Source organism: Phaenicophaeus curvirostris, chromosome 3, assembly GCF_032191515.1.
Source record: "Phaenicophaeus curvirostris isolate KB17595 chromosome 3, BPBGC_Pcur_1.0, whole genome shotgun sequence".
NCBI classification, from domain to species: Eukaryota; Metazoa; Chordata; class Aves; order Cuculiformes; family Cuculidae; genus Phaenicophaeus; species Phaenicophaeus curvirostris.
Window position 1 is genome coordinate 72,621,957 of NC_091394.1, and position 16,146 is coordinate 72,638,102.

Consider the following 16,146-nt stretch of genomic DNA (forward strand, 5'->3'; position numbering starts at 1 on the left):
TCTCAGCACTGAGTAAACATACCTACTTTATAACTTCATAAGGTATAGAGTCATGATTCTGTGTGTCACATTCACATTTGAAGTCTGGCTCAAAAAAAACATTTCTCCTTGTTCTGTGCAGCTCACAAGGAGCAAGGTGTCAAACTAGGCATTAGGAAGAAATACTTTACTGTGAAGGTGGTGACAAAGTGGAACAAGTTGCCCGGAGAAGTGGTGGATGACACCATCCCTGGGAGTGTTCAAGGCCAGGCTGGATAGGACTTTGAGCAGCCTGGTCTGGTGGGAGGTGTCCCTGCCTAGGGCAGGGGGGTTGGAAGTTGTGGAGAGGAGGGTGCTGGCCCCTTCTCCCAAGTGACAGGGGACAGGACAAGAGGGAATGGCCTCAAGCTCCGCCAGGGGAGGTTTAGGCTGGACATTAGGAAAAAAAAATTCACAGAAAGGGTCATTGGGCACTGGAACAGGCTGCCCAGGGAGGTTGTTGAGTCACCTTCCCTGGAGGTGTTTAAGGAACAGGTGGACGAGGCGCTGAGGGGCATGGTTTAGTGTTTGATAGGAATGATTGGACTCGATGATCCAGTGGGTCTTTTCCAACCTGGTGATTCTATGATTCTATAAACTGGATCATCTTTAAGGTCCCTTCCAACCCAAGCCAGTCTGTGATGCTTAAGCAGCCCCTCCTCACCCAAGACACATGCCCAGGATTGGCGAGACCGCTTGAGAGATACAGAGGGCAGGTCACTTCCTCGGTTTAGATCCCACAAAAAGAAAAATAGACAAAGAATGGAAAAGGAAAAGGAAAAGGAAAAGGAAAAGGAAAAGGAAAAGGAAAAGGAAAAGGAAAAGGAAAAGGAAAAGGAAAGACAGCCATGTAGCATCCCTCAAGTAGCGCTGAGTAAATAATTGGCGATAGGAGGCTCCCCCACTTCCCGCGGGGCGGAGCGGCGCCGGCGCGGAGCGATGGCGGCTGTAGCGCGGCTGGGGCGGCGCGGCTGGGGCTGTGGGGCCGCGTCCCGCTTCGCCCCGCGGGTGAGACGCGGCCTTTTCCCTGCTGGGCCGAGGCCGGGCGGTGCCTCGGGGGCGCCCCGCGACCTCCCCCGGGAACGCCCGGGCGCCCTTGTCCCGGCAGGGGCCGCCCAGTCGAGTTGCCCCTCACGGCGGCGCTGGGCCGGGGGAGCGGCCGAGAGGGGCCCGGGGGCTGCGCTCCGGTGGTGGGCTCGAATTTTGACAAGGGCACGTAATGACAGGACGGAGGGGAATGGCGTTTAACTGGAGGGGGGAAGATTTAGATTAGGCATGACGAGGAAATTCTTCACGCTGAGGGTGTCCCGCGACAGTCACTTTACTTAATTTTTTTTTTGAAAGTGTGTCCAGAGGAGGGCTGCAAAGATGATCGGAGGGCTGGAGCATCTCCTGTACGAGGACAGGCTGAAAGAGTTGGACTTATTCAGCCTGGAGAAGAGAAAGTTCTGAGATGACCTTATAGCGACCTTCCAGTATCTGAAAGGGGCTCCAGGAAAGCTGGAGAGGAACTGTTTACAAAGGGTTGTAGTGATAGGACTAGGGGCAATGGGTATAAACTGGAGAGGGGTAGATTTAGACTAGACATAAGGAGGAATTCACAGTGAGGGTGGTGAGGGACTGGCACAGGTTGCCCCATCCCTGGAGGTGTTCGAGGTCATGTTGGATGGGGCCCTGGGCAGCCTGGTCTAGTGGGAGGTGTCCCTGCCCATGGCAGGGGGGTGGTACTGAATGATCTTTAAGCTCCCTTCCAACCCAAACCATTCAATGAATGTTGCGGTCCAAGCAGAACTGCAGCTGATTTGTGTGGGTGTTGCTGGAGGCCTTCTCAGTGAGTTGTGTCCAGGCTGCCTGTGTGCTCCAAGGAGCGCCTTCTGCAGTCCTTTCATGATTCACTGTCACCTCCTGGGGGAAGATTGGTTTTTTTATTTTGTTTATGTTTTGTTTGTTTTAATTTATTTGTTCTAATTCTGTTTCCTGGGCTTCTTTGCATCTATTTTGCACCTGAGGTTTAATTTAAAACTTTGACATTAAATGTCAGAACGATTATATTGAGTGAATGTCATCCAGAGGGACCTGGACAGGCTGGAGAAGTGGGCCTGTGAGAACCTCATGATGTTCAACAAGGCCGGTGCAAGGTCCTACACTTGGGCCAGGGCAATCCCCAGTGTCACATGATGAGGTATGACGTGATTGAGAGCAGCCTGGCAGAGAAGGACTTCGGGGTGCTGGTTGATGGGAAGCTTGACGTGAGCTGGCAACGTGCGTTCGCAGCCCAGAAGGCCAACCATATCCTGGGTTCCATAAAAAGAAGCGTGACCAGCAGGTCAAGGGAGGTGATTCTGCCCCTCTATTCCTCTCTTGTGAGACTCCACCTGGAGTATTGTGTCCAGTTTTGGAGCCCTCAACATAAGAAGGATGTGGAACTGTTGGAACGGGTCTAGAGGAGAGCTACAAGGATGATCAGAGGTCTGGAGCACCTCCCATACGAAAACAAGCTGAGAGAGTTGGGCTTGTTCAACCTGGAGAAGAGAAGGCTCAGAGGAGATCTTATATCTACCTTCCAGTAGCTGAAAGGAGCCTACATGAAAGCTGGGGAGGGACTGTTTACAAAGGCTTTTAGTGATAGGACTAGGGGGAACGGGTATAAACTGGAGAGGGACAGATTTAGATTAGACATAAGGAAGAATTTCTTCACCATGAGGTTGGTGAGGCACTGGAACAGGTTGCCCGAGGAGGTTGAGGTGTTCAGGGGCATGTTGGACAGGGCCTTAGGCAGCCTGATCTAGTGGGAGGTGTCTCTGCCCATGGCAGGAGGGTTGGAACTGGATGATCTTTAAGGTCACTTCCAACCCAAACTACTCTGTAATTCTTTAATCCTGTCATGAAAGCCCCCTTGTGCAGGCTAGTAATAAGGCTATAGCAGTCTTATGGAAAGATTGTTGCATTATACCCACTTCACTGGCTACTTGATATGGTTACAGTACTTTTTTGTTGGTTTTGCTGCAACCTTCCTGTCTGCCCGTGCTATGACTTGCTTCCTCATCATTTTTGCTTCAGCTTTCTTGGTGACATCACAAATTAATTGTTGCATTACTGGGAAATTTTCTTATTAACATAGATCAGTAGATGAAGAGAGAAGAAAATTCAGTATTACATTTATGTTTTTAAACACATACAAACCATGTGTCTCTTTGTAAGGGATAATTTGTTGTAAATGGCATTTCTGCTAGGAGAGAGCATAGTGCTGATAACCAAACCTTGCACATTTTTTGGGGGGAATGGGATTGGTTTGCTTAGCAGCTACGGTAATGATTGGAACAGGTGTCACGGAGATTGATTTTGCCCTGTTCTCCAGTAAAGAAGAATGTTTTATTGGCTACAGTGGTAAAGGACCAAAGCATTGAAGCTCTACTAAAGCTTTTGAGTTTGTGGAACACATTGAATCTCAAAATCACATGGGTTTGCTGGGGCTGAACTCCTTGTGCATAAAGTACAGTAGTGAATCTGAAACCCAGATCCTGCTGGGAGTCTGTAATTGTTTGGTAATGGTTTTCCACACACTTTATTAAAAGTGACAGACAATAACTAACTTTCAGAATAACAAAAATCATTATTAAAATACTTTTTTTCAGTATATCTCTAGTTGGAGTGGAACATTTAAAAATAGCTCAGGTGCTTTTCTAGTCCAGTATTGGCACTTATGTGAAGGCCCATGTGTTTTGGGGTAATATAATCTAATCATTCAGTTTACACTAAGGCAGTTATGGTTGTTGCTTCCACTGTCAGAAGAAAATCTAATCTTGTGTAACAGTCTTGTATACAGTAATGACAAAAAAACTTTGCTCCTTTTTTTTTTCTTTCAGTTTTTCAGCTGTGGGACAAATGTGCTGCATCAATCCAGCAATGCACCGCAAGCTGCATTCTTTTCACCTGTTCAAAAAGTGATGTTGCCACCAAACACCTTTCAGGGGAAGGTGGCCTTTATAACTGGTGGAGGTACTGGGATTGGCAAAGGGATGACAACAACTTTGTCCAGTTTAGGTGCCCAGTGTGTTATAGCAAGCCGGTAAATATTAATGAAGTTTTAGAGCTCTCATTTAATACTGAATGTATCTGTTTTCTTCTTCATTATGGGTCTTGCTGTCTTCTTCATAAACGGGGTCTATTTAGTACACTTTTAAGTTATAATGTCATATTGGATCTGCAAGTTTCTGGTGTTTACATCTACAGATGTGTAATGGTATAACCAATGGTAAGGTGAAATAAATGAAATGCACTTCCATGAAATGCAGCAGCAAAATAAACAGCCTGGAATATTAGATGTAAATTCAGCTAAAGCCTAAAAGAGAACAACAAATTGAAATGGCATTATTGAACATTTTGAATGCACCGTTGTGAGTGTTCTCAATACAGATTCGAATAGCAATAAAGAATTGAAGCCATTCCTCTTAATTCTTATAAATTTAAAAGTAGCCCCTTTAATGAAGATGATCTGCAGTTCTCTTGAGTAGCACTACAGTAAAGACTAGGAAAACAGTCTCACTTTTGATAAAAATAAACAAAATTGTTGTGATATTCATCCAAACAGTGGTTTAGAAATGTAGTTTTAAATCTGAATACACGTTCCTTCTACAATACTAGTGGAGTAGTAGCTGAAATCGAAATGAAAGCACCTTTTCTATCTTACAATGTTTAAGGTGGTCACTTACTGTAATCACTTCTGAGTTGCTTTAAAATAGCACTAACCAGAAATTAATTAGATTTAAATTCTTCTTTTTGAAAGTTAGTGACGAAACATAGTTTTTATCCTAAAGGTCAGTTTTCATGAAAATCAGCAATATGCATATGTGCATACACTTGCTTTGAATTTTAGCTCATAGTTGCTCAGAAAAAAACCCAGGTTTTATTAATCTGAATTGTAATTGTGTTTAATTGAAATGTAGTTTTGTTATATACTTATTTCTAGGAAGCTTGATGTTTTGAAAGGAACAGCAGAAGAAATTTCTTCTAAAACAGGGAACAAGGTAAATACAGATTTGTAGATACATTACTTATTTTATTTATTGTATTTTTAATGCAGATATGTGCTTTCTGTGGACTTCAGTTATGAGTGATACAGTTTTGGAGTCTTAAATCTGCCTTTCCATTTTTATATAGGTACATGCCATCCAGTGTGATGTGAGAGATCCAGTTTCAGTTAAGAATGCTGTTGCCGAAGTAATCCAAGTGGCGGGACATCCTGATGTAAGTGTTCTAGTGAAAGAAAAGAACTTTGGTCTTCATTACTGAGGACAGTCTGCATAGCGGGTATGAAGAAAGTGACTGTGATAGAAAGTTAATGGAATCTAAAGAAACACTGGACAGAAAGTGCCAGTACTTCAAGATAAAGCTTGCATTTACAGTTAGGCTGATTACTCTATTCTTGTGGTTCTTATAATACTTAGTGGCCAAATAGACAAAACATTGTTGTCCTTCCTCTAAGGACTGACATTTTCTGTGTAAACAGTGGGACAGTTATGATGAGATTCTTTGAATTAATTAAGTGAGCAGAATATTGCCCTTAAATCCTCCTGAAAAGGTAACTTTCCTGTATTGGTACTGTATTACATCTGTTGCTTCTTAACAGAATGTCTTACAAGTTAGAAATGGAAATAGTCATAAACATCATCTTTGGCTCTTGCTTAGCGTACTAAAGTATACGAAGAACGTTCCAACTTGAAAATGTATCGGTCCTTAGTTCACTGGTTTTATTATTGCATCTTCTCTATATTTATTCAGTGATTCAAGTAACCTCCTTATAACTTGAGGTGTTTGGATTTTATTTCTTTTCTTCAAGCTGTAGGGAGGACTTCAAATTGCATTTCCTTTTTATATGTAATTTATGTCTGTTGTGTTTTATTTGTTTTCTATTCATGCAATATTTGTTTTGTTGCTGAAAATTCTAATGTCTTAATTTAGCACAGAAGTTCTACTAGACAAGGACTTTGTTTTATGTGCAAACCTACATGAATTTAGATACCATTGCATAAGTAATACACCATTTTATTGCTTTAGCACATTATGTTATTAAATACACAAGATCTGTCCAGATAAGTTTTGGGTTAAAAACAGCTTATATGATGCTTAATTCCATTAAAAAAATATATCTAACTTTCTAGCTTGAAGGGCTAAGCAGATGATATATCATAGATAGATAGATGAAGTATCCCCTGCATAATTATCGTTTGTAGAAACACAACAAGTGGCAGATAAACATCTGTTCAAAAAACAGCTTTGTAGTATTTGCTTGCAATTCACTAAATTGTAATATTCTCCTTGTTGCAGCTGGTGAGACTTGCTGTTGTGCAACAGTCAGCTAATCTAGACTTTTAGTCATTAGGTTACCTGAACTACTTCTGCTTTTATTCCCATGTATCTGTTAAGTTAAGTATGATGTGTGTCCTTGGAACTTGGTGGGGACAAGCCTTTCTGTTGGGACGCACTTGAGACAATATGGAAAATAGTGACAAGTCACCCTCTACCCTTACAGTTCCTCAGTACTATAGACTAGTAACTAAAGCAGTTTGGAAATACAGCTTATTTTCTGTTACTGATACGTATCTATGCTGCAGATGTTAAAATTTCTGATGGTTATTTTCTCTTTCTCTCTCTCTCTTCTTCCCCCATTTGATGAGGATATTTTTATAGTCTTTCTACCTGGAAAGACCATGGAGTTCTTTGTAAATTCCTTGCTTTTCTCTCAGGAGGAGTTATTTTTAGTTAACTCTTAGGCTTTCTTCCATCTGTTTCAGGTTGTGATAAACAATGCAGCTGGAAACTTTGTTTCCCCTTCTGAACGACTTTCTGCTAATGCTTGGAAAACGATAATTGATATTGTGCTTAATGGTACTGCTTTTGTAACTCTGGAAATCGGAAAGGAGCTCATTAAAGCACAAAAAGGTATCTTAAATTTATTGTGATGTAATATTATTACCTGATTTCCTTGCCTTCTTGTTATTATACTCAGTTTTGAGAGTTTGAAAAGAAACATGATTGTTAACTTTCTATATCATGTTTAGAAAGAAACTTCGCTTTGAGTAAAGCCATGCTTAAATATTGCACAGTAGAACTGGCTAGCAATTACTTCATTGTAGAATCTGCCCTTAATATTGCAACAAGAGGGCACCAAGTTGAGTATAAAAATCTTATTGCAGAGTTTGTACTAGTTGTAAAACATTTTTAAAAATCTAGAAAATAAGGCTTTGTTTAAAACATACACTGTTTTCTTTTTAATCTTCTGCATCTATGCTTGTTTCATTCAACAGCTGGACATGTGGCGTTAATTTAAATGAAAAGCAAATTAGGATATCACTTTGAATTTTCCCTGTGTGCTTAAGTAAATAAAATTCACAGCTGTGGTATTTGACTAGCAGCACTAAAGAATATTACCTTTGAGATAATTTGAAAAAGAAATTAAAAACTGTAGTAGATCTTAGCTTTTGTTTTTCCAGGTATAACTCTTAGTTACAGACTACCTAGGAGTTTAATTCAATATCTTAACTTTACCTTAAAAGTGTGGTAGTTCTTTTATATTCTGTTTAGCTAAAGGTTTACTTAACCAGATTATTGTCTTTAAGATAAAGATAATGTGCTTCAATGTTATATCGTAGACTATTGGAAGTGATTGAGTCCCCATCCCTGAAGGTATTTAAAAGATCTATAGACGTAGTGCTTAGGGACATGGTTCAGTGGTGGCTTGGCAGTGCTAGGTTAAGGGCTGGATTCGATGGTTTTAGAGGTCTTTTCCAACCTGAATGGTTTTATGATTCTATACAAAGAACTACTTTCCTTTTATGTTAACCTCTAGTTATGAATTGAAAAACATTGAGCTTATTTTTTGATCAGAATATCGCCTCAAATTGCATTTAAAAGCAGTGAGGTATATTATGGTTTTCCGTGTGCACTCACTTCTGAATCCTGTTTTCTAGGTACAGCCAGTGTGTTGAAATAATTATTTTGTATTTGCACTGTATTTCTCTAACTCCTGAATTAGTTGAATTTCTTCAAAACTCCTCTCCAGAAAGCATGCAGTGGGTTTGTACTGTTTAATGGTAACAGTGTAAAGTTAATGTTGTTCCAGCAAGACTGTGACAGTTCAGGTCAATTGACAAGATACTTCTCACAGGTATTCTAGCAGCACGTGAAAAAAATAATTAGTGCTATTAACTCCACATTAAAAAAACATCCCTAACTCTGGCTCATTATATCATTATAGCAAACTGTTGCTTTATGGTCTTCCAGCTCCGTGCAGTGTCTCCCTATAGTAATGTGAAATGCAGCTTTCAAAATGCCTTTGTCTCTGCTGCTATTGAATGAAAGACTGCTTTGCTTGCTTCCATCTTCAAATTCAGCAAAATCCAGAAGTCATTCGCCTTCATGTTGTCACTCTTCCTTTGACTTCTGAGCTTCTAAAACATGTGAATTCCTTTTGCTGTTACTTGCATGCCTGCTTTCTAAAGGACTCTGTCTGTATGTAAGTCTTATTATTTAAGCTTTCTTTAAGACATATCTTTGCAAGTACATGAAGTGTACCTGTTTGTTCTTTCATTCACCACCTTAATTTTCTTTTTTTGTTTTCTTGTTTTTTTAAGTTTGAGCAGAGACCTTAGTTTACAAAATGATGAAGGTGCTACACAGTGCAAATATTTTAGTACATTCTGTGAGGATGCTATACATCAGACAGTTAATATTGAGTACTGATTCTTTAGGTCTGCAGCATGACGTTTTAAACTTAACTTAGTAAATAATAAATGTGCTCTGCTTTTAGACTCTTTAAGTTTGTACTAGTGTTTGAAAGGGATTTGTAATCTGCTAGTGCATTAATTATTTGTGCACTAGAAGTTTTACGAAATGAGAGGAGTTAATTGGTTGGATATTGTCCATTTTATGAATATAGTGGAAATAAAAGTCATGTATGAACCAAAGTGCACTTTAAACTTCAGAGCTGTAAATTCATCAGTCATTCTTGCTCCTTGTTAGATTCTCCCAGAGTGCCTCTATTTAACCTGTATTTTAAAAATTCTGTATTTTAATGATGTAAAATACAAGATTAACAATCAGCTCTAGGTAACTTCAAAGTTATTCTGTGTTCTTTTGCTTCTGTTGATTTTTATTTTCAAAGTTTCTCATAAGTGATACTATTTTATAAATGGGATCAATGGTTTCTGGGTGTCTGCTGGCATTTCTGTTAGTGCTTGTATATGGTTGTGTTCAGTTTCTCTTGTGTAATGTTAGTGTTATTTTTCACTCGGTCTCTATTTCATCACACACTCGTTCTCTATTTCATCACACTCTGGGTCTCTATTTCATCACATGCATTCTATCAGTAACGTGTATTGTTTTAGAAATATCCTTTGGGTAGCTATTCTAATTAAATTATTTTTAAAATACAGTAAGTAGAGCATTTATTTTAGTTACTGTGGTGTAAGTAGTGAACTGTCATCCCGTGTCCTCAATTTCCCAGTTACAGTAAGATCATGCTAAGTCATTGATCAGACAAATAGAATTTGTAGCCTTTTATAAATGAAAAGTTAACTGGCCATTCCAGTTTCACCTGTTTTTCCATAGTGTTTTTGCTAAATCTGTTCTAAAATATAAGATATAAAAGCAAATTTTTTTTTATAATACAGTTTGTTGTGATAATAATGGGGAATAAGTTATACAGGTTAACGTTGTCATAAGCTCTACCACAGAAAAATCTGCTGAAAATTTCTTAAAAACTTTTTTTTTCTGTATGGACTTTTAACTGAAGCCCTAAACTGTATAATTTTATGATTATGCCAAACCTAATTGTTAAAGCTGATTATTTATTTGCTTATTTTAGCCAAAAATTGATTAAATGAGGGCAAATTACCTGCTTAGTGACTACTAGGCTAGGGCAGCTTCTAAAAAGACACTGTAAGATTTTAGGCCTTCACTGCAGTTAGACTGATCGGCGCACATAAATTCATTACCAGTAAGTGTCTGAGGTTTTAGACCTCTGGAGCCTAATCAATAGCTTCTTACACTTACATTGAACAACAGTAATAGAGAAGGGGAAACTGAAATAAAAAGGTTTGAAAGCAAAACTTCCAAGATTAGGTTTTTAAAGTATCATTTCACAACCCAGACTGAAATGGTGTTCCTAACGCTTGAGCTGCAAACTTCTGTAGCACTGAGGTAGCTTTTCACCTTAAGTTCAGAGTTTGATCTGTTTATTTGTTTGGTGTGGCGTTTTTGTTTTAAGTGTTTTTGCAACTTCCAGGAGCAGCATTCCTGGCTATTACAACAATTTATGCAGAGAGTGGTTCAGGATTTGTGTTGCCGAGCGCCTCTGCCAAAGCTGGTGTAGAAGCAATGAGCAAGTGAGTAATCTAGCAAAATGCTGTTCTGCTTTTCACATCCTTAAGATAGGGTTACTGCCCTGTAAGAATGGAACTACTTGGTATAGTCCTCCTTATTCCGTTGTTTCGTAAGGGAACCTTCCAGCCTCCAGTATCCTAGCAAGAATATAGTATGCTGACAGCTTCTTGCAGAAGGATTAACTGCTATTACTGTGATGATTTTTATCACAAAGATGAATTGATTATTTGTATCACAAGGATGAGATAAGGAAAGTACAACTACTTCTTTTGGCAATAGCAAGTTCTAAAGCTTCAGTCATAACATTTCAATAATCAAATTCTCTTGCGTTCATATAGGCAAGCTAACACTTAAAAGACAGGGGAATTCTTCAAGGTCTATAGTCTCGGGAAGAGGTATGCTTGTATTTAGGTGGAGTATAATGTTGCTTCACCTACCTTGTTTCATAAAGAAACGTGTTTCCTGCCACTATTTTAAATTAAGGTCTGTGGTTATACTTAATTCAGAAGAGTATCTTGTGATGTATCCATGTTACTCAGCAAAAAAAAAAGGATTTCTATCATTAACCATAGGGCAGTCCTTCATACCAAATAGATCATCCTCTGCTCTTTGGCAATAGCAGTTGAATAGTTTGGCAGTGTTTTAGTAACTAGAATTCTTTGTCAAGATGGTCTTGATTTCTATTCTATAGAGCTGTAAGCAAAGTGTATACTTTTCAGACACTTTACGGCCCAGCTAGTACATTGACTGTAGCACGTGATATATCTGAAGTACTGCTTATGCAGAAAAAATGTTGCCATAAAGCAAAATTATTCTACTAGTCCCATTTTGGAATGTAACCTCTGTTTTGTGTTATTTCAAGTGAGAGAGCTATGCCAAAATCATCTCTATGATATGTGAGAAGGAACTAATTGCTCCTTGTTGCTTTATAATGCATCTGTTAAATCAGTGTTTCTCTGTTTGTGAATGTTAATTTTTTTTTTTCTTTTCTTAAATGTGTTTGTTAAAAGTAAAGAAAACCCTTAAGTAGAAATGTCTGTTTGGGGAAAATTCTCGTATTTACACATTTGGTTCAGTTTTAATTTTTTTTTGACCAAATAGCATCATTAAATTATTGTGTTAAAAATATTGATGTGTTCTGTTAATGAATTTTTAGGTCTCTTGCAGCTGAATGGGGTAAATATGGCATGAGATTCAATGTGATTCAACCAGGTCCAATAAAAACAAAGGTACATAGCATGAAGTGAAATGCAGCCTTGAATGTGCTTCGTCATACAGACTTAATTTTAAGATAGCCTTACCTTTTCTGTAACTGTTAAATTCAAGTATGATTTTCCTGGTAGTCAACACCCTACTGGAATAGTGAATGTACTACCTCTCAATAATTCTTTTGTGAAACAGGATTTATTCAACTTCTGAAACTTGCTACTGTCCCTTCTACAACATTAATATAAATTAAGCCAATGTTAGTGTTTCAAAGAAATGATATGTCAAAATATTTAATGTTGATTCTTTTAAACTATATGTGCCTAGTTTATCAACTGAAGTGAATTCTTACACTTCGTGGAGTAAAAGCGCCTATTTCTGCCTGAACTCCTAATTTTTTAACAAAACATCTTATCAGTTCCAAAATTTCAGAATCTGTTTTAGGCATACAAGAAGAGTATCTTACTATTTTTATTGAAAATCATAAAGCTAGAAAGAGAAAAACTAAGTCAACAAGGAAATGTGCAGGTTTTTTTAAATGAGTCAAAAGGAAGACTGGAGAGTGTGAAGAAAGTAATCCAGACCAGCTGGAACAGGGAGAACAAAAAAGGCAGTCTTGCAGGAGGAGAGAGGAGAATCTATTTCATATTGAATCAAAATATTACAGTTATAAGCAGTGACAGCCAATAATGGTGATACATGTAAAATGTTACACAGTTGGTTTTGCTGTTGTTTTGGGGGTAGAGGTCAGCATCATTTTTTTTTTTTCTCTCCTTTTTACCTCTTTTCAACATTAGATGCTGCACTGGACAGCCAGGTTAATCTTTTTTTGACTGTGAAGAAAGATAAGTGGCAGTATCAGCAGGGTTATAAGAACACTGAAACACTACAAAATCAAACCAAAACTCCTCCAGACCTAGTGTATTTTGAGGCAAGAGCAGAAGAAAACTATGTAATGACATTACTTCTTTATGTCTCCAGCTTCTGGCATTCTATGGCCCAGGGAGTTTGATACTTTCCATATCTCTTCATATTGTTATAATTTTGATGGATTTTTTTCTTCCATTGGTTTGTCCTGTTCCTTTTTGAATCCTTATAAGTTTTTGGCATCCACTATGTCATGTGGCAAGATCACTTTGATTTATAGATTTTCATAATTTTTGGCAAGTTAACTGCCTTAAATGTCAATATTGCCACCTCCTTTTTGTATCCCTGATTTAAACTGATAGCATATACCCCACTTGAGATATTGTGTGTTCTTAATAAAGTACTACATTTGTCATACTGGTTCCAAGTTAAAATTTCCCTGAAAGCATAAAAGGGCAGACTGGCTTTGCTTAAAACAGCATATTGCAAAATCTAAGCTCTTGCCTTAGAAGCTACATCCATGTCTTTAAAAAACACTGGTCATGGTAACAGTGGAAAGGAAAAAGCATACAAGCACAATATTGTTAAGCTTATAAGCTGGCATTTAAAAACATGTCAAGAGAAGACTTTAGTAGTGTGTGTACAGACATGGTTACATGAATTATGGAGTGCTTTAACTCTCATAACTTCAGTAACATAACCTAAATGTTACTGATAAGTTTCTGATTTTGATTGAGGACGTGCGTTCCTTGTGGAGGAGCCAGGAAGAACAGAAAAACTCTTCTCTTTCCCATGCAGTTCTAAGCTATTCAAATACTAAGATTTCCGGTGGCTTAGTTGAATTCTAGCCATTGGTGCAATCTAACTGGACTTGATGCTTTTTTCGCCTTTTCTTTTAGTTGTACTTACTATGTGTCATGTATAACTTTTCTATCACTCTCCTGTTCAGCTTCTCTCCTTGTTCTTCCCCCCTGCAGTAATTTTGAGTCTTACTTACTTCCTCAAATGCTTAACAAGGGTGTATATTATTAACCTCTTCTGTTTTTCATAGATAAATGGTGGGTGACTGTCCCAGACATGTTAAATTCCAGCTTATCACCATCAGTAGATGTGTATCAGGGCAACAGGGATAAATTCTTTTTTCTGTTCCCTACTTCTTTTTCGTCCTACTGATAAAGATTATGTAGACAGTTTACTCACAAATGTTAACTTCCACATTGTTTATGCAGAATCAGATCTCTGTTGCTTTTAATTTCATATATAGTGATAACGTTTTTTTCTTTCCCAAATGTCTCTTTTAATTCTCAGGGTGCTTTTAGCCGCCTTGACCCAACAGGCGCATTTGAGAGTAAAATGATTGAGAGAATTCCATGTGGCCGTCTGGGAACTGTAGAAGAAATTGCGAATCTTGCTGCCTATTTCTGCAGTGACTACGCAAGCTGGGTTAATGGAGCAGTAAGTTTTAGTTGGATATCTTTTATACAATTAACCTGATGATGGTCTGAGTTTTGCAGATATTTTTAAAGTCCTGGTTTCAGAAAGGAAACAAAAAGTGTTACTTTGAAATTCTTTACAAGAGTTGTTACCCTTCTAATTGTAATGCATGGCAGTTCGTAACTTTAAAAAGAACTTTTAAAGATTACTAAATGACATAATTTTTAACATTGTTTTTTCTGATCCAAATCAAGAAAAATTACTTTCACAATTCATAACAAGGGAATGCTACAGAAAATCCGCTGTTATTAAATACACTGATTATGCTTTTTCTAGGTTATTAGAATGGATGGTGGAGAATATGTTTCTATGGCAGGAGAATTCAATGATTTGAAGAAGGTATTAAGTTCCTTGCTTGCTATTTTACCTTCAAACAAGTACTTAGATGTGTATGGAATTCCAATAAAATGCTCTTTTCTTTTCTTAGGTTACCAAAGAGCAATGGGATATTATGGAAGCAATGATTAGAAAAACAAAAGGCTCTTAAAGTATGTAGCCGTATTGTGGGGATATTTGGAAATGAACCACTACTTTTCAATTAATATCCAGAAATAACTAATTGAGAAATAGCCTTCAAAGTCTTTTGTATGCCGATTTCAATAAAATATTTTGAAATTGTTGTATTTCAAATATAGTATGTATATTTTTCCAATCTGTGTTCTAATCAACAGTTGTTCACTGAGATTATATTGTCTTAGGTTATATCTTATATAGCCATACTGTGGTCTACAATTAACCTATTTTTTTTTAATATAGATATACTCAGATGTATGTCTCTTAGTATTGTAATTTCAGTACCATTTCAGGGCTGTTGTAACTGAACGTAATTGTTAATCTGAGGAAAAATAAAGATGTTAAGTCTAATCTTAATACAGTAATAAATCCTAAACTTGTGAATAACAAAGTTTCAAGTCAGCAGTAGTGCTACATACCCTGAGATAGGAAGTAACTCCTGTGATTGCTTAAAAATCTTTAACTACCTTACTGTCTTGGTCTCATATTTAGCTGACATTTTCAGTCTGTTAATTATCTTATGCTGAACTTTAAAAATGTCATTTAAAGACTAGCAGTGCCTTTCTGAGGAGCATGCTCTTTGTCATGGTTAAGTTAATGTCCTTGAAAATGGGAAACTAAAAATCATCTGCTATTACTCTGTGTGTGACTAGGGGAGTCTCTCCATAAAAATGGTTTACTTAAGACTAGTAAAGGACATCAGTTAAATTGGGACTGAAAGCATTGAAACCTCATTGACTGAGATTTACAGAAATCCCTAGCTTCCGTTTGCATTCACAGACTGGTACTGAAGAAGCTGGAATATGGCATTACCTCTGAATCTCATCAGTTTCTCCATCCCAAATAAGGAAGTGATAAAAAAAACAAACAAAAAAACCAAACAAAAAACCACAAACAAAGCTAAACAAAGAATATTGTATTGTTGTTCCTCTTTTACTATTATTATGTTTTCCAGATTAAGGGGTTGCCAGTTGTTTGTCCCTCCTGCTTCAAACTAATGGATGGAATTCGTCAAAGTAGTTAATAGGCTGTATAGGGTTTGCATCGCAAGGTTTTGGTAGCTGTGGGGGTCTACATGCATGTCTTCGGTTAGTAGATGCCAGAAGCTTCCTCTGTCTGATGAAGCCCATGCCAACTAGCTCCGGGGTGTTCCAGCTGCTGGCCAAGGCTGAGCCATTCAGTAATGGTGGTAGCACCTCTGTGATAACATATTTAAGAAGAGGGGCGGGGTGAGGGAGCTATGTGCCTGCAGCTGAAGAGTGGAGTGCGAATACTTGAGAGGAAAAGTCTTTGTAGACACCAAAGTTGGTGAAGAAGGAAGGGGAAGAGGTGCTTCAGTCACCAGACCAGAGATTCCCCTGCAGGTTGTGGTGAAGACCACAATGAGGTATGCTCTCCCAGTGCAGCCCATGGAGGTTAACAGAGGAGCAGACATCTGCCTGCAGCCTCTGGAGGATCCTCTACTGGCATAGGTGGATGCCCGAAGGAGGCTATGACCCTGTGGGGGGCCCACACTGGAGCAGGCTCCTGGCAGGACCTGTGGACCTGTGAAGAGGAGCCTATGCTGGAGAAGTTTTTCTGGCAGGACTAGTAACCCTGTGGGGGACCCATTCTGAAGAAGTCTGTTCCTGAAGGACTGCACCCTGTGGAAAGGACACACACTGG

General features: G+C 38.4%; 1 protein-coding gene across 1 annotated transcript; it reads left to right on the forward strand.

The window, feature by feature from the left end:
• The first annotated feature begins 940 nt into the window (after positions 1–940).
• On the forward strand, positions 941–15,456 carry DECR1 (2,4-dienoyl-CoA reductase 1). The gene is made up of 10 exons (XM_069854344.1): positions 941–1,026; positions 3,885–4,087; positions 4,988–5,045; positions 5,179–5,265; positions 6,813–6,960; positions 10,304–10,403; positions 11,558–11,630; positions 13,783–13,929; positions 14,245–14,307; positions 14,396–15,456. Exons 1-10 carry the CDS (start codon positions 958–960, stop codon positions 14,453–14,455), a joined length of 1,008 nt encoding a protein of 335 aa, XP_069710445.1. The 5' UTR covers positions 941–957; the 3' UTR covers positions 14,456–15,456.
• Positions 15,457–16,146: the final 690 nt, after the last annotated feature.

Bases quoted from the DNA above. Each gene is read 5' to 3' on its own strand.
- DECR1 (XM_069854344.1), top strand. From the start codon at position 958: ATGGCGGCTGTAGCGCGGCTGGGGCGGCGCGGCTGGGGCTGTGGGGCC. The intron at 1,027-3,884 runs GTGAGACGCGGC...TTTTTCTTTCAG, and splicing joins CGTCCCGCTTCGCCCCGCGG to TTTTTCAGCTGTGGGACAAA. The intron at 5,046-5,178 runs GTAAATACAGAT...ATTTTTATATAG, and splicing joins CTTCTAAAACAGGGAACAAG to GTACATGCCATCCAGTGTGA.